The 15,725-nt window shown below is 40.6% G+C and overlaps 1 protein-coding gene across 1 annotated transcript; it reads left to right on the plus strand.

Moving 5' to 3' along the window:
• The first annotated feature begins 1,491 nt into the window (after nt 1-1,491).
• On the plus strand, nt 1,492-15,505 carry LOC137286652 (mycocerosic acid synthase-like polyketide synthase). The gene is made up of 6 exons (XM_067818618.1): nt 1,492-1,502; nt 3,607-3,889; nt 4,071-4,435; nt 4,752-4,933; nt 5,250-5,424; nt 5,518-15,505. The coding sequence occupies exons 2-6, from the start codon at nt 3,657-3,659 to the stop codon at nt 12,069-12,071; spliced, it is 7,509 nt and encodes a 2,502-aa protein (XP_067674719.1). The 5' UTR covers nt 1,492-1,502; nt 3,607-3,656; the 3' UTR covers nt 12,072-15,505.
• The last annotated feature ends 220 nt before the right edge of the window (nt 15,506-15,725 follow it).

Consider the following 15,725-nt stretch of genomic DNA (forward strand, 5'->3'; position numbering starts at 1 on the left):
TGCATACTCAGATTGTCAGTTTCAAGGTCTGTATGTACAAAACCCAACATTTCAATATATAATATTTATGGATAACAACTTCTTCTATTGTGTGTGCTTAGAAGTGGATGGATGAATCATAATGAATGGAATATTTTCAAACTGTTTAACGCTGTATTTTGCACGAATCCACGAGTGACCCACATAGTTCTTACTATTCCTGTTTAAAAACATGTAACTGATAATATGCCGACGGTACACTAGAACAGTGATATAAACTGCCGTCATCACAGACACATTTATACAATTTAACATTTCAACCACTGGCCTTTGTTGCGAAAACACGCCAATCAAGTTATCTCACTAGCTTCTGTCATGATGGGGCGATAATTCACTCACTAGGGTCTTGGTTAAAAAAAGGTAGGAATAACAAATATAAAGGGGATATTGTACCACATTAGTCATTCTTGAATGGGATTAACAGGTGTGAAAACTCGGTGGCCACTTCGGCCAAAATCATTGTTTCAAAGAGGCAATTACATTTTCGCGGGTATTGACACTTTGAACACTGATGCATTGTCACATAGGTATTGTTTATCATCTCATCTGGTACGCTGGTCTTTACGGGCATGTTGATGAATTCAAATTATGGCTCACACGTCTTACATTGTTATTATATTGTATGTATGTAGTATATGTCCGGTTTCGTCTCTCTTCGCCTTCAACCCATGTCGCATGCAAAAACAATGTAGGCTTATTGAGATTAGAAAATGCAACCCAATACTGGTACTGGTACTAATAGGCTTTAAACAGGGAAAACGACACCATTTAAAGAAAGTCTATATTAAATTATTTAACGATTGTGTTTAATCTTATTCAACTAAGATAATTCTGGTATCAAACACAAATATCAGATCCGTTGATCACGCTAAGTGCTTATTACTTGGAATAAACATGAAACTACCACTCATGCAGCAGTATCATTACTTATACTCTCTAATTTTGTTAAATTAAGATAATTCTGGTAGTGAAATAAAAAATTTCTGCCAGAAATTTCTGCGGGAAAAAAAATTTCTGCCAGAAATTTCTGCGGAAAAAAAAATTCTGCCAGAAATTTCTGCAGAAATGCATTTTCAGAGCCAATTTGTGAGCTTATTAACACGTGAACACACTGGCAAATGAAATTTTCGTGTTCATCTCCTCGAGATCTTTCCAATGATATAAAATATGTCTTTGTAGCTTGCTCCCTTCTGTATGTCAAGTTAGGACTCGCTGGCCATTCCTAAGCTGTCCCGCCCGGCCTTGAGACCAACCGCACTTGGAACGATTTCCATGTACAAAAAATGTCAGAGATCAGATCGTAGAACCAAATACACGGCGTATGCAAATTGTAACCAATCGTTTTAAACAAGGAAGTGGTATTTTCAATCGAGCAAACCACGTGCACCATTTCCCCGGTGTATATATATAATCGGCTGACGTCCACCCGTCAATAGCAACGCATGGACATGGTCGTGTGACAGGTAAGATCATTCTGTATTTTAACCAGTTTGTACGTTACGGTAATGAATAACAGTGTCATGTGAGTATCCATGTATGCAAGACTGGTGTAGTTGGTTTGGAGATGCTATGTGTTTGAAACACATATGAGGTATTAGACATTTAGCATAGGGTCAACCAAAGGGCAACATATCGACCAACACCAGAGTGACCGGTATGACGGGTGTTGTTGACGCTTTTTTTATCAATACGAAGTACTGGAACTCGAATCTTGCTCTTAGGGACCCGAGAAAGTGAATCGAATATGGGGCACGTACGTACGTATCGATACGAGGGGTTGTCAATAAGTTTTGAGCCTTGAGCATTTTTCATACCCAGGTGTCACAGCCTATGGTACGACATTGAATCTTGGGGTGTAGCTGATGTGATATATACGTTTTGGTATCCTACTCTCAGAAGTTATTGAACAGCTCACATTGACAGAAAGAGACCCCCTCACGGCAGTGAAAATGAATAAAACTGAGTATAGAGCAGTAATTAAGTTTTTAGTTCTTGAAGGAAACAATGCGAAGAACATTGAAGAAAGGCTTTCAGCAGTTTATGGGAAATCTTCCCCTTCATCTGCTACCATCAAACGATGGGTCAATGAATTAAAGCATGGTAGAGAGAGTCTTGAAGATGACCCCCGTCCAGGTCGCCCAACAACAAGCACTAGTCAGGAAAACATTGACAGAGTGCATAGACTTGTGCAGGAGAATCGTCGAATCACACTCCACGAGTTAGAGGAGACCACAAGCATTTCACACGGATCCATTGAGACACTTCTTCATGAACATCTCGTCATGTGTAAGGTGTGCGCAAGATGGGTGCCAAGAATGCTTACAGATGAAATGAAACGAACAAGGGTCACCATAAGCAGCTCCATGCTAACCAGATACAACAAGAATCCAGAAGATTTTCACTTTAGGCTAGTAACCTGTGATGAAACCTGGATCCACCACTATGATCCTGAGAGCAAACAAGAATCCATGGCATGGAAACATGTCACTTCTCCCAGGACCAAAAAGTTCAAAACCTCCAGATCAGTGCAGAAGGTAATGGCGACAGTCTTCTGGGATAGCAAAGAAGGCGTACCTACCTACCTACCTACCTACCTACCTACCTACCTACCTACCTACCTACCTACCTACCTACATACATACATACATACATACATACATACATACATACATACATACCTGCATGCATGCATACATACATACATACATACATACATACATACATACATACATACATACATACATACATACATACATACATACATACTGTATTTGGGATTAAACATCCTCAGTTAAGTATAGATTCAAGTATTGTTATTGGGTTGAATCCCAGCCGTATGTTGTAAATTATATTATTTACAATGCAACAAGTACCATAATATGATGCAACTGTTAAACACTGCGATGCGATTGATTGATTTATTCTTCTTTAACGCCACTTTTAGCAACATTCCACCTATGTGATGGCGGACTGTAAATAATCGAGTCTGTATGTATGTATACTTCCCATCACAAGGTTATACCCACTAATGTAAACATAGCCACTTACCTCAAGCAACTGTTGTAAACTAAATTTTGCAAAATATTCCGCACTGTTTAAAGTACTGTTTGCAATTTCATGTATGGTATTCGTCAAATTCATAAGCGAAGGCTTGCAGTTGGTTCCCCCAAGTTAGTGGAGAACTCAATCTTCGATGTGACCATACATATACATACAGTGAGTCTAAACTTTTGATGGGAAGTACATATTTATTTTCTATTAAGCAGTTATGAAATACTATTTGGCTCTCTACACTTAAAATCCAGATTTTTATACATGCATGCACGTGCGCACACAAGCACGCACGCACGCACGCACGTACGCACGAACACACACGCACGCACACAGACACATACACACATACACACATACATACACACACACACACACACACACACACACACATACATACATACATACATACATACATACATACATGGTTTAAATTGTGGCGGGTCTCTCTCTCTGAAATAACAAAAAAACCTCATTAACACAACATATCTGTATACGTTTTGTTTGTGTTTATAGTTTTTCAGCGAAGTGTTCGCTTCAGACGCCAGCCATTCGTCACAACTGAAATGTCTCGTAGAGACACAGACGAAGAAACCACAGACGATGACATTGCCATCATTGGCATTGGTTGTCGCTTCCCAGGTGCTTCCTGTCTGAGTGAATTCTGGCAGGTCCTGGTGAAAGGAGAGAACCACGTGGTTGAAATCAGTGATGAGCGATGGAGGCGGGATATCTACTATGACAAAGACCCACGCGCCCCTGGCAAGGCATATGCACCAAGAGCAGGTTTCATTGAGAAGTATGTTACGATTTCTCACTGAATAGTATCTAACAAAATCGTCGTATAAATTTGTGAAATCATTGACGGCTACCTTCCTAAGAAAAGATGTTCATATTGATAGAACATGCATATCCAAGTACGACATTACAAACTACATTTCTGACAGTGATTCTAAACATAGGTACATATCTGTTTGCAGTTATGCTCATTTCGATTTTAAAATGTTTGGGATCAATGAGCACGAAGCTGCCCAGATGGACCCCCAGCAGCGCCAGGTGTTGGAGTGCACGTACATGGCGCTGGAGGACGCCGGCATCACCAGACAACAAATAGCAGGACAGAAAGTAGGAGTCTATATAGGGTGTATGAACAATGACTTCACCCAGATGTCCAACAAACATCCATATCTTGTCGACAACTACACCGTGACAGGCACAGCTGTCAGCGTTGTATCCAACAGAGTGTCCTACATCTTTGATCTCAGAGGACCATCCATGACCATAGACACTGCGTGTTCATCATCCATTGTTGCCTTGCATCAAGCCGCGTTAGCCATGAAAGCAGGTAAGAGACTTTTGGTATTTGTCTAAACATGATCAAAATGAAAACCTCGATACCTTTTACTCTTGCGTACGTAAGTAATGCATCGACAAGGATTTTCATTATACACAAAACAAAATGTAACTGCCTTATTGAGCTGTGCTGTACATCGTTGGACTTGTTTGAGTGCATCTCGTTGTTTGATTGTCATTGATTGCTTTTCCTTTTTGCAAAAGACTTTATTGAGTGGTGGTCACAAGATGTAACAAGTTTTAATATCAAATATGTGTTCATGTTCACTGTTAAATCACATTTTCTTTCAACTGCTGGTCTTTTGCAGGTGACTGTTCTATGGCGATATGTGGAGGAGTGAATCTTCTTCTGAATGGAGGATTGTTTGTACCTCTCAGCAAAGCTCAAATGTTATCGCCAACAGGACAATGCCACACGTTCTCTGACAAAGCAGATGGCTACACAAGAGGTGAAGGATGCGGGATAGTCATCATCAAGTCGCTCAAGCAGGTGACCCATTGACAACAGTTTCAGTGACATATTGCTATAAATTAAGGTGAAATACACATTAAGTATATTTAACTGACATGTACATGTGCGTGTTGGGGTCTCGTCATAACAAATGGATGGTAATATGAAGGTGTTGAAACCTACACTGAAACGTTGCTCCATTCGTATTTTCTCATCATTAGTTACATGTCTGACTTCATGACTTCTATACACCATGCACACATTCCATTATTTATTTGTATTTCCATATGGGTTCACGTACTCTAGAATGGTTATTGTTTTCTTCTTCCTATTTTATTAGAATACATACTTTCAGGCAATGAAAGATGGCAACAACATATGGGGAACGATAGCTACCGGATTAAATCAAGATGGCCATGTAGCAAAACCTCTCACAGCACCATCTGGAGAGCAACAAGCACAACTGATCCAGGATGTGTATTCCAAACATGGCATCAATCCGGCATCCATAGACTATATCGAAGCACATGGTAAAGTAGTTCAGTTTATAACTTTTCAGTGTATGAAATTATTCTTTCTTTCTGCTCCAGTGTATTCACAATCTCCCATTTTTCTTTGAAAAGGCACAGGCACAAAAATTGGTGATCCAGTGGAAGTCACTGCTTTTGGGCATTTCTTCCTGAAGCAACAGCAGTCAAAGACACGCTATATGGGCTCCGTGAAGACCAACATCGGCCATCTGGAATCTGCAGCAGGAGTGGCCGGACTCATCAAGGTCCTGTTGATGATGAAGCACAACACCATTGTGCCATCCCTACACTTTGACAGGCCTAATGAAGCAATAGAGTTTGACAGGTTTCAGTTTGTAGTACCAACAAAACCAGTCCCATGGTTACCTGATCAGAAAGTGGCATGTCTTAATTCATTTGGGTTTGGGGGTGCTAATAGCCATGCCATAGTTAAAAGTGGTTCAAACAGGCAAACTAAGAGCACATGTTCTTGTACTAAACCTGTCGTTTGTTTTTCTGGTTCTAATCACCAAACTCTTAAAAAGAGCATTGAACAGTTCCTCTCCGTTGAAAAACGCGACTATGACATTCATGCTTTGTCATATACATCATGTATCAGAAGAGAGCATTTCCAGAGCAGAAAGATGTTCGTTGTAAGTGACATGTTGAGTCTTCAAGATCAGCTAACAGACTTCATGAAGACACAGAGCATAGGAGAATCAAAGAAGGGCTCCTTGCGGCCACTTTTTGTTTTCTGTGGCATGGGCACTGCATGGAGAGGGATGGGTATAGATTTGATGAAACAAAACACAGGGTTTCAGGAAACCGTTGAAGCTATTGACACATCTCTGAAACGTTTTGTTGGATGGTCTCTCACCGAAAGACTGAGAGAAGATGATGTCTCAGATCCCGTCCTTGGTCCAATTGCTATCTTTGCTTGTCAGGTCGCTCTCGCTCATCTGTGGATGTCCTGGGGTGTACTGCCAACAGCTATTGTAGGTCAGTCAGTGGGAGAGGTGGCTGCGGCACACATTGCTGGAATTCTTTCATTAGATGAAGCTGTACGGGTCATCTATCACAGGACAAACATCCTCTCAAGGGCTGCTGGGGGTAAGATGCTTTTGGTTAAAAATATGGACCCCAAAGAAGTGGAACATCACTGTGACAAATATGACGGCAAAATCAGTGTAGGTCTTTACTACAGCCCAAAAGCTTGTACAGTGAGTGGCGATGCCTCTGCAGTTGATGAGCTTAAAGATAAGCTATCAAATATCGATAGAGACATAAAACTTATAGAACTGCAAGTGGCAACTGCCTTTCATAGTCATCACATGGACTCTTGCAAGGATCAAATTGACGATGTTTTGCAAGATCTGCAGACACAGAATCCTACAGTTCCATTCATTTCAACCATTGATCCAAACTATACAGTGGAGGATTTGAGAGCAACAACATACTGGTCGAAGAACGTCAGAGAACCGGTCAGATTCGGGGCTGGTATAAAGGCTGCCATGAAAGAAAATGCCCACAATGTCTTCATAGAGATCGGACCACGCCCAGTTCTGAAAGCACACATTGGAGATATCTTACAAGGCACTCATCAGACTGCAGACATTGTGACATCAATGACAACAAATGCGAAATATGAAGATCTTTTGAAATCCTTGGGTGAACTGTTTGCATGGAATTGCAACATATGTTGGGATAAACTGTGTGAAATATCCGGACATACCACACCCGAACCAACTCACGCTTTTGAGCACAAACATGTCATGGCAATCCCACATGAAATAGAGGGAAGTGCCCAAGGAGCATCTCTCTCTATGCAGCATCTATTTTTGATACAAGTGGCAAGAGACACAGGACTGAAGATGCACATTGATCCCTCATTCTTTGCTTCAATCTATGAGCATAAAATCAAGGACGTCATCGTCATCCCGGGAGCAACATACGCAGAAACCGGATTTGGAATCACCAACCTGCTGAACCGTTCAGATCCCTACGCAGCAACTGTATCAGTTGTGTTTCAAAATCCTTACATTTTGAAGAAGGCTTTTCCAGCTGATTTGTCTATAGATGTAACACACAGTAGCAACCGCACAAACTTCCAAGTGAAAGGAAATGGTATTGCGTATGCTCATGGAAACATACATCACAGAAGAGAGCGACCCACAGAGGAGAGACTAGACATGGAGCGTATTTTGAAACGATGCCCAGAAAAGGTGAATGGAAAAGATATGTATCAGAAGCTTGCAAAACTAGGATTCAGCTATGGTGAAAACTTTGCAACACTAGACTATGCATACAGTGGGCAGGATGAAGCACTAGTCAAGATGGAAATCCCTCAGATGCTTAGAAAAGAAATGGAATCAACCTTTCTTCATCCAGCTATTCTTGATGGCATGCTTCAGTCAGCTGCAGCTACATCACATGGGATAGATAATGAGTTCTTTCCTATTCAGTTAAGAGATGTCCAACTGCATCAAGCTTTAGAGACAGAAATGTTCACCTTTGTCAAAAGCATGGACACAACTGACCATTACAGTTCATTTCACATGAAACTTCTGTCCAAGAATGGACGAGTTCTTGCTGAGATAGGGCTGTTCAAGATCAAATTTGTAGGTTCTGAAACCTATGACTTTATGGTACCAACCTGGACAAGAATTGACGAGGTTTCCACGGACGATGATGCCCTGAACCCCAAAATTGCGGTATTCACAGATACCACAATGTATGCAAATGATAACACCCAGATCATTATCAGCATGGATAAAGTAACAACTGAATGGATAAAGAATGAACTTGAATCAGTTCTAGAAGGAGTTTCAAAAGTATGCTTCCTGTTGGGCACAACTGATGTTTCAACAGACAATGGAGATGCTATACAAGAAGAACTGATTAAGCGCTTCCTTGCGCTACGGTTGATAGTTCTCTATCTAACTAACAAACAAGCCGAGACACCCTTGATAATCATGTCAGAAGCAACAGAAGCAAAGGTGTCAACAGATGCAGCATCTGCTGCTGCGTGTCTGAATGAGGCAATGGCAGCAGCGACGAGATGCATGATAAGAGAACACAGGACACTGATAATTCAGCTAGTGGAAGTCGTTGTGGATACAAGTGGGGAATTGCCTAAAAATATGAAATCTTTTCTGACAAGACTTCATGCAGTTCCCCCTACCAAATACCCAGAAGTACGGTTTCAAAAAGATGGCATTTACACATCAGTACTGCAAGTTATTTCTGAGGAAGCACCAAAGTACAGAACCAGCAGTATTCTCGACCCAGTTGACGCCGTCCTGTCTTCAGCAGATCAAAGCAAGGTTACTGAACCATCGTTTGTCCAGGATATTGATTCACAGCAATATTCTGAGAAGAAATGCAGTGACATCACTGTTGATGCAGCTGTACTTCACAGATCATGCTTACACAGCATCACATCAAATAACCAACATTTAAGAGATATTCACATGTACCCTGTCATCTGTTTTGAGTTTGTTGGTAGGGTTGCATCTGGGAATGGATGTGTGCAACCTGACATTGTGGCTTTCTTTCCATCGCTGATTAAACAAACTGTTAAGATCCCCATTAAATGCATCTTCAATATATCAAAGTGTCAGTGTTACCGGCCGGGCCTCATGATCAAGCTCTATTGTCTATGGAATCTCAGCCGTCAAGTGAAAATGGATCGTGTTGCAATCCTGTTCTCTCCGGAAACTGAAGCTGCTTCCAAGGTTCTTTCATACATTCTACAAAGTGATGGAACCAAATCCACGGTGCTCATCACACCAGACGAACTGGCTACAGATGAAAACTGCTCGCACATGTCCTTAATCACAACAGTGGCAATATCTACTGATATTCTGACAACACTTGTCTCCAAGTGGTGTAAACTGAAAAACGTAATCACAATGGAAACAATAAGCAATGATCGGACACTCCAATCCCTCCGTTTGAGTAAATCTTGTCCAACAGTGTACAGCGTGCGTGCATTTGACATATTTGCTCCTCCGGCAATGCTTGAAAATGTGCCGAAACTCGTTGCTTGGTTTAAGGGCCATCAGAGGAAAATCCCTGAACTGTTCATGTCCCTCACGGAGGAATCCTGTCCACAAAGCGAATGTACACCTATCAGTATAGCAGAAGTCATGCAGACAACATGCCTACATCTTTCTGAAAATGGGCTGAACATGAAAGTAATGAAAACACTAGCTAATACTCCTTTCCAGAGATGTGGTTCCTATATTGTTGTTGGTGGACTTACTGGACTTGGGTGGGAGTGCGTCTCATACCTTGCTAAAGGGGGAGCAGGATGTATAGTTATTCTCTCCAGACGGGCGTCTCCAAGTTGTGAAAAACAAGAGGAGATACAATTACTGAGAAAAACGTTCAGCTGTGTGATAACATTCATTCAAGCAGATGTATGTGATTTCAAGGCTTTGGAATCAGCTTTGGCAAAACTCAAAACCAAATTTTCTGAATATCCACTCCGTGGCATTTTCTATGGTCCAGCAATTATTGATGATAGGCCACTCATAAATATGACAGAAGAGAGAGTACGTAAAGTGGTCTCTCCAAAAGTAACTGGGTTGTGGAATATGCATGTCCTCACTGCAAACCTAAACTTGGACTACTTTGTCATGCATTCATCTGTCGTATCTGCACTTGGAAATACTGGTCAATCTAATTACGGTGCAGGAAATGGCTTCATGGATGGACTAGCACATTTGCGGAGACGATTTGGACTGAATGGTCAGACTATCAACTGGGGTGCACTGAAGATCGGCATTTTAGAGCACACTACAAAGTATGTACAGGATCGTGTGAGAGAGAAAGGATACATTCTGATTGAGAAGCATGAGATAAGCAACTGTCTAGAGCAGACACTGATGCTGAACAAAGTGCAGATGTTAGTAGTGAACGTTGACCGAAAGGAGATGGCTAAGCAGCTAACTCGAGACAAGGAGAAGGTTTTACTACTCCGACTGCATGACTACTTGGAGTCTTTTTTGAACGAACAGAAAGACAGCTCTTGTGAACAACATTTGGATCTGTCAGAATTACGTTCATTAGCTACAGAGGACAGGATAAATTTATTACAGAGCTATCTGAGGACACTTGTGTGCCAAAAGGCTTTGCTTGAAGAAAGTTCTTTTGGAGATGAGATTCCATTAGCACAACAAGGACTAGATTCAATGTACGCCATGGAGGTTGCTGGGCAAATTCATGATGATGCACATGTAGAGATTACTGCAAGTGACATTCTTGTCAATTCAGTGTCTGCATTAGCAAGTGTGATAAATGAACGTCTTTTCCGTGACACTGGTGCTAGGGAGCGCAGAGAGGAGTATGAACATGTTATCAGTCAAACTGATATTCAGGACTCTATTGAAAGGATTGTCCTAGAAGAGGAACAGAAAAGTCAGATCAAGTCCGGATTTATTCATACCCACGTAGTGCATCTCCCAGATGTTGCTGACGCTGTCTATGTGAAGGGATTTGCTGCAGAATGTGTTTCTAAACACCCTATAGCAAGAAGGACATTTGTGTTTCATGACGGTGATATCACAAGAGAAGAAAACAGATCTGATGACAGCTTTCAAATCATCAATGGAACAGATGCCACTGGAATTGTGAGCAAAGCTCATGATTATTTGAATTTGGGAACAACAGGACCGATAAAATTCATTTTTCTGTCTGACAGGTCAGAGATGGTTGTTCTTTTTCACCGAGTTGCATTTGACCATCAGGGGGTGAAGCTACTTGTAGAAGAATTTCAAAGGTATGCAGACGCTTTTATGCATGGGCTATCACCAGAAAATGTCCAAACAAACCCTGAACGAAATATTGCCGAAGAGATTCAGCGTGTATTGGCTCCACAATACGAAACTCTCAAGGAATTCTGGAAGAAAAACTTGCCTGAGATACCATATGCCACACTTTCAATAAGCCCAACTACCCAAAGAGGAGGATATTGCAGCGGCATAGTCATTGGGACAAGAATGGATGATGCAACAAATGCTAGTTTGCTCCGATTCACCAAGACACGGAACTCAACTCCATTTGATTTCATGATCAGTGTGTATCAACTAATGGTAGCCTTTGTTGGGAGTACGAATTCCCCACCAATCTTAATCCCTGTAGATCTGCGTCAGTACGTATCCTCAATGGTGGGATGTGTGGGAAGATGTACAAACTACATCCCAGTCATAGCAAACACTCCGGATCTGGAATCAACCACGGTGGAAATGTTTCTTAGCGAGAACCAGAAACGACTTGAAGTACACAAGAAACACGGCCTTTATCTCTATAAAAACCTGAAAGATTTGCTGTCCGAGGACAGTTCCAAAAATATGCACACAAATCAGTTTTTCTACCAACATCAAACACTGAAGGAGGATTTCAGTGATAAAGAAGGGCACAGTAACCTAACATTTGCCCCTGCTGCTGAAACCTATATTTTTGTACACAACAAAGAGGACAATTCAAAATATTTAGAGCTGCATTTGAGGTCTGACATGTTCTCAATTCCTCGAGGTAGAGCAATCATGCAGAAATTCCTGCGCCTTGTGTCGTGCACAGCAAATCATCCTGAATGGACGCTTCAACATCTGAAACAGAAAGTGGAAGAGAAAAAGAAAGCCTCCGGGGTGTGCTCCCTGCAATAAAAGACATATACGTCTGCTGTGCTCATCCCTTATTGTATCATCACAGCTCCATATCGTCAGAATCAAACAGTCCCCTTTTACTGTGGCTTGGATTACGTGTGAATATGAGAGGGTGTTTGTCATGTATATCGGATATGATATGACAATATGACAACATGCAGAAATACGTGACCTCTTACATGAGTCACCATCATTCTTGCTATAACTGACTGTTGATCAGTACATGTTTCGCGAACTTGAAACTATAACGTGTGCATCTTTACATGTCTACACGTTAGGTCGTGTGTTTGTGTTTGTGTGTGCTTTGTGTGTGCTTTGTGTGTGTACATATTCGTATGTAACTTTCGTTTATATCATCCTAGCGTGGACCTCTAGGCACCTTATTCATTGCTAGCCTGAGGGACCTTCACGTCAGAATCTATGCGATATCGTCCTGCAGCAAGCGATTCGATATAACCGCCTTTGAGTAGGTTCTTTAATCGTTCCGTGAGGATAATCAGCCTGGATTATCTCTAGAATCAGATTCCAGTGGACGCAAATGGTAAATCCTACCTGAATACGTCAGCGAAATGAGTGATGCCAATGGAAACGGTAGTTAGCCCTTCCTAGAGATGGCACTATCGTTTCATTGTGCAGAGACATTCTGCGATCATTGTAGGAAACCATCCTAATGTAAGCAATGCCATCTCTTTGTTTTAGAACTGGTCCTATCATCCTTAGTAAAACCATCATAGATTAGAGAGCTTCATCATTGTAGGAAACCATCCTAATGTAAAGGAGGCCGTCCCCATGTGTACAACTGGTCCTATTATCCTTAATAAAACCATCTTAAAGTTTGATACATCCATAATTGTAGGAAATCATCCTAATGTAAGCAACGCCATCCCTCTGTGTAGTACAACCATCAATAGTGTAGACACCTCCATCATAGCAGGAAACCATCCTAATGTAAGCTGGTTGTGTAGAGCTGGCCCTATCACCCTTAGTTTCACCATCCTAGAGTAGAACCTCCATCAGTGTAGGGAACCATCCAAATGTAAGCAATGCCATGTTTCTGTGTAGTACAACCATCCTAGAGTAGAACTTCCATCAGTGTAGGGAACCATCCAAATGTAAGCAATGCCATGTTTCTGTGTAGTACAACCATCCTAGAGTAGAACCTCCATCAGTGTAGGGAACCATCCAAATGTAAGCAATGCCATGTTTCTGTGTAGTACAACCATCCTAGAGTAGAACCTCCATCAGTGTAGGGAACCATCCAAATGTAAGCAATGCCATGTTTCTGTGTAGTACAACCATCCTAGAGTAGAACCTCCATCAGTGTAGGGAACCATCCAAATGTAAGCAATGTCATGTTTCTGTGTAGTATAACCATCCTAGAGTTGAACCTCCATCAGTGTAGGGAACCATCCTAATGTAAGCAATGCCATGTTCCTGTGTAGTATAACCATCCTAAAGTAGACAACTCCATCACAATAGGAAACCACCCTAATATAAGTAATGCCAGCTCGTTGTGTAGAGCTGGCCCTGTCATCCTTAGTATAACCATCCTAGAGTAGATAACCTCATCATTGTAAGAAACCATCCTCATGTAAGCAATGCCATGTTTCTGTGTAGTACAACCATCCTAGACTAGAACCTTCATCATTTTAAGAAACCATCCTAATGTAAGCAATGCCATGTTTCTGTGTAGTACAACCATCCTAGAGTAGAACCTCCATCAGTGTAGGGAACCATCCAAATGTAAGCAATGCCATGTTTCTGTGTAGTACAACCATCCTAGAGTAGAACCTCCATCAGTGTAGGGAACCATCCAAATGTAAGCAATGTCATGTTTCTGTGTAGTATAACCATCCTAGAGTAGAACCTCCATCAGTGTAGGGAACCATCCTAATGTAAGCAATGCCATGTTCCTGTGTAGTATAACCATCCTAAAGTAGACAACTCCATCACAATAGGAAACCACCCTAATATAAGTAATGCCAGCTCGTTGTGTAGAGCTGGCCCTGTCATCCTTAGTATAACCATCCTAGAGTAGATAACCTCATCATTGTAAGAAACCATCCTAATGTAAGCAATGCCATGTTTCTGTGTAGTACAACCATCCTAGACTAGAACCTTCATCATTTTAAGAAACCATCCTAATGTAAGCAATGCCATGTTTCTGTGTAGTATAACCATCCTAGAGCAGACACCTCCATCGTGGTAGGAAACCATTATCAAGATTATATATTTATATATGTATATCCACATGGACCCTTCCTAAATTGTATAGCATGGCAGTGTTTATGTTATTGATATCATCTTAACACTCAAGTCGAAATGGTTATAAGTGATAGATATTGGTCATTTCTCCAACCTTTTCATCTATAGGGATTGTGAAGGCCATCAAATCATCCTAAAATGTACGCATATTTTCGCTAACGTATGCGGAAATGAATGCCCAAATCCGTTCCTTTGTTTTGAAGAACTGCCGTATGTTTATTTGCGGCGGGACAATTATTTTGAAACAAGTATAATGTAATTTAATGTAATTTAAAATTTAATGTTCCTGATGTGTCAAATGTGTTTCTTGTCGTTTATTCGATTTAAGGGTGAGGACTCTGACGAAATCATAGATGGCACAATATAAACACTTACATGGTGGTAGTCAGAGTACAATATTTTCCAAAACATGGACATGGAAATTTCCAGTGATGGAGGGAACTCCTACCCAAACAGTGGAGACCTTTGCATTTTTATGAATATCCAATATAACCATTTACAAATATTTTTTCATGATCTATAAGATCACATATATCAATATGAATGTTTTAAGAAAGGTTATAATAAAGGATATTGAGCTTCAAAGTATATGTAGATGAAGATTACAATCATCTGTGACCACAACAAAGCTAAGTTATGTTCATTTTCACAGATGTCAGAAACGCCATGTGGAATCCCATGTACATGGCAGTATAGAGGATGTTAATGCGTTTGCCGAAGGACTCAATGGATAAATTGTTATATCATGATTGTTAGCCAATATTTTATATTTCCTGTTTGTGGAATATATATTCAATAAAATTATGTTATAAAGAGGATGTTTCTGCGTTTGCCGAAAGACTCAATGGATAAATTGTTATATCATGATTGTTAGCCAATATTTTATATTTCCTGTTTGTGGAATATATATTCAATAAAATTATGTTATAAAGAGGATGTTTCTGCGTTTGCCGAAAGACTCAGTGGATAAATTGTTATATCATGATTGTTAGCCAATATTTTATATTTCCTGTTTGTGGAATATATATTCAATAATATTATGTTATAAAGAGGATGTTTCTGCGTTTGCCGAAAGACTCAGTGGTTAACATGTTATATCATGATTATTAACCAACATTATATATTTCCTATTTGTTGAATACGTGTTCAATAAAATGATGTTATGTGTACTTTGTGGTTCTTCTCTATTCAGTTGTTAATAGCCATTTTGTCAATAAATGATCCATGAAAATCCGAGTAAGAGAATCCTGAGTCATCCATGCTTATCGTAAGAGGCGACTAATGGGTCAAGCTTGCTGTCAGTTGCATAGATCGATGCTCATACTGTTGATCACTGGATTGTCTGATCCACACTCGAGTATTTACAGACTTCCACCATGTAGCTGGATT

Source organism: Haliotis asinina, chromosome 6, assembly GCF_037392515.1.
Source record: "Haliotis asinina isolate JCU_RB_2024 chromosome 6, JCU_Hal_asi_v2, whole genome shotgun sequence".
NCBI lineage: Eukaryota > Metazoa > Mollusca > Gastropoda > Lepetellida > Haliotidae > Haliotis > Haliotis asinina.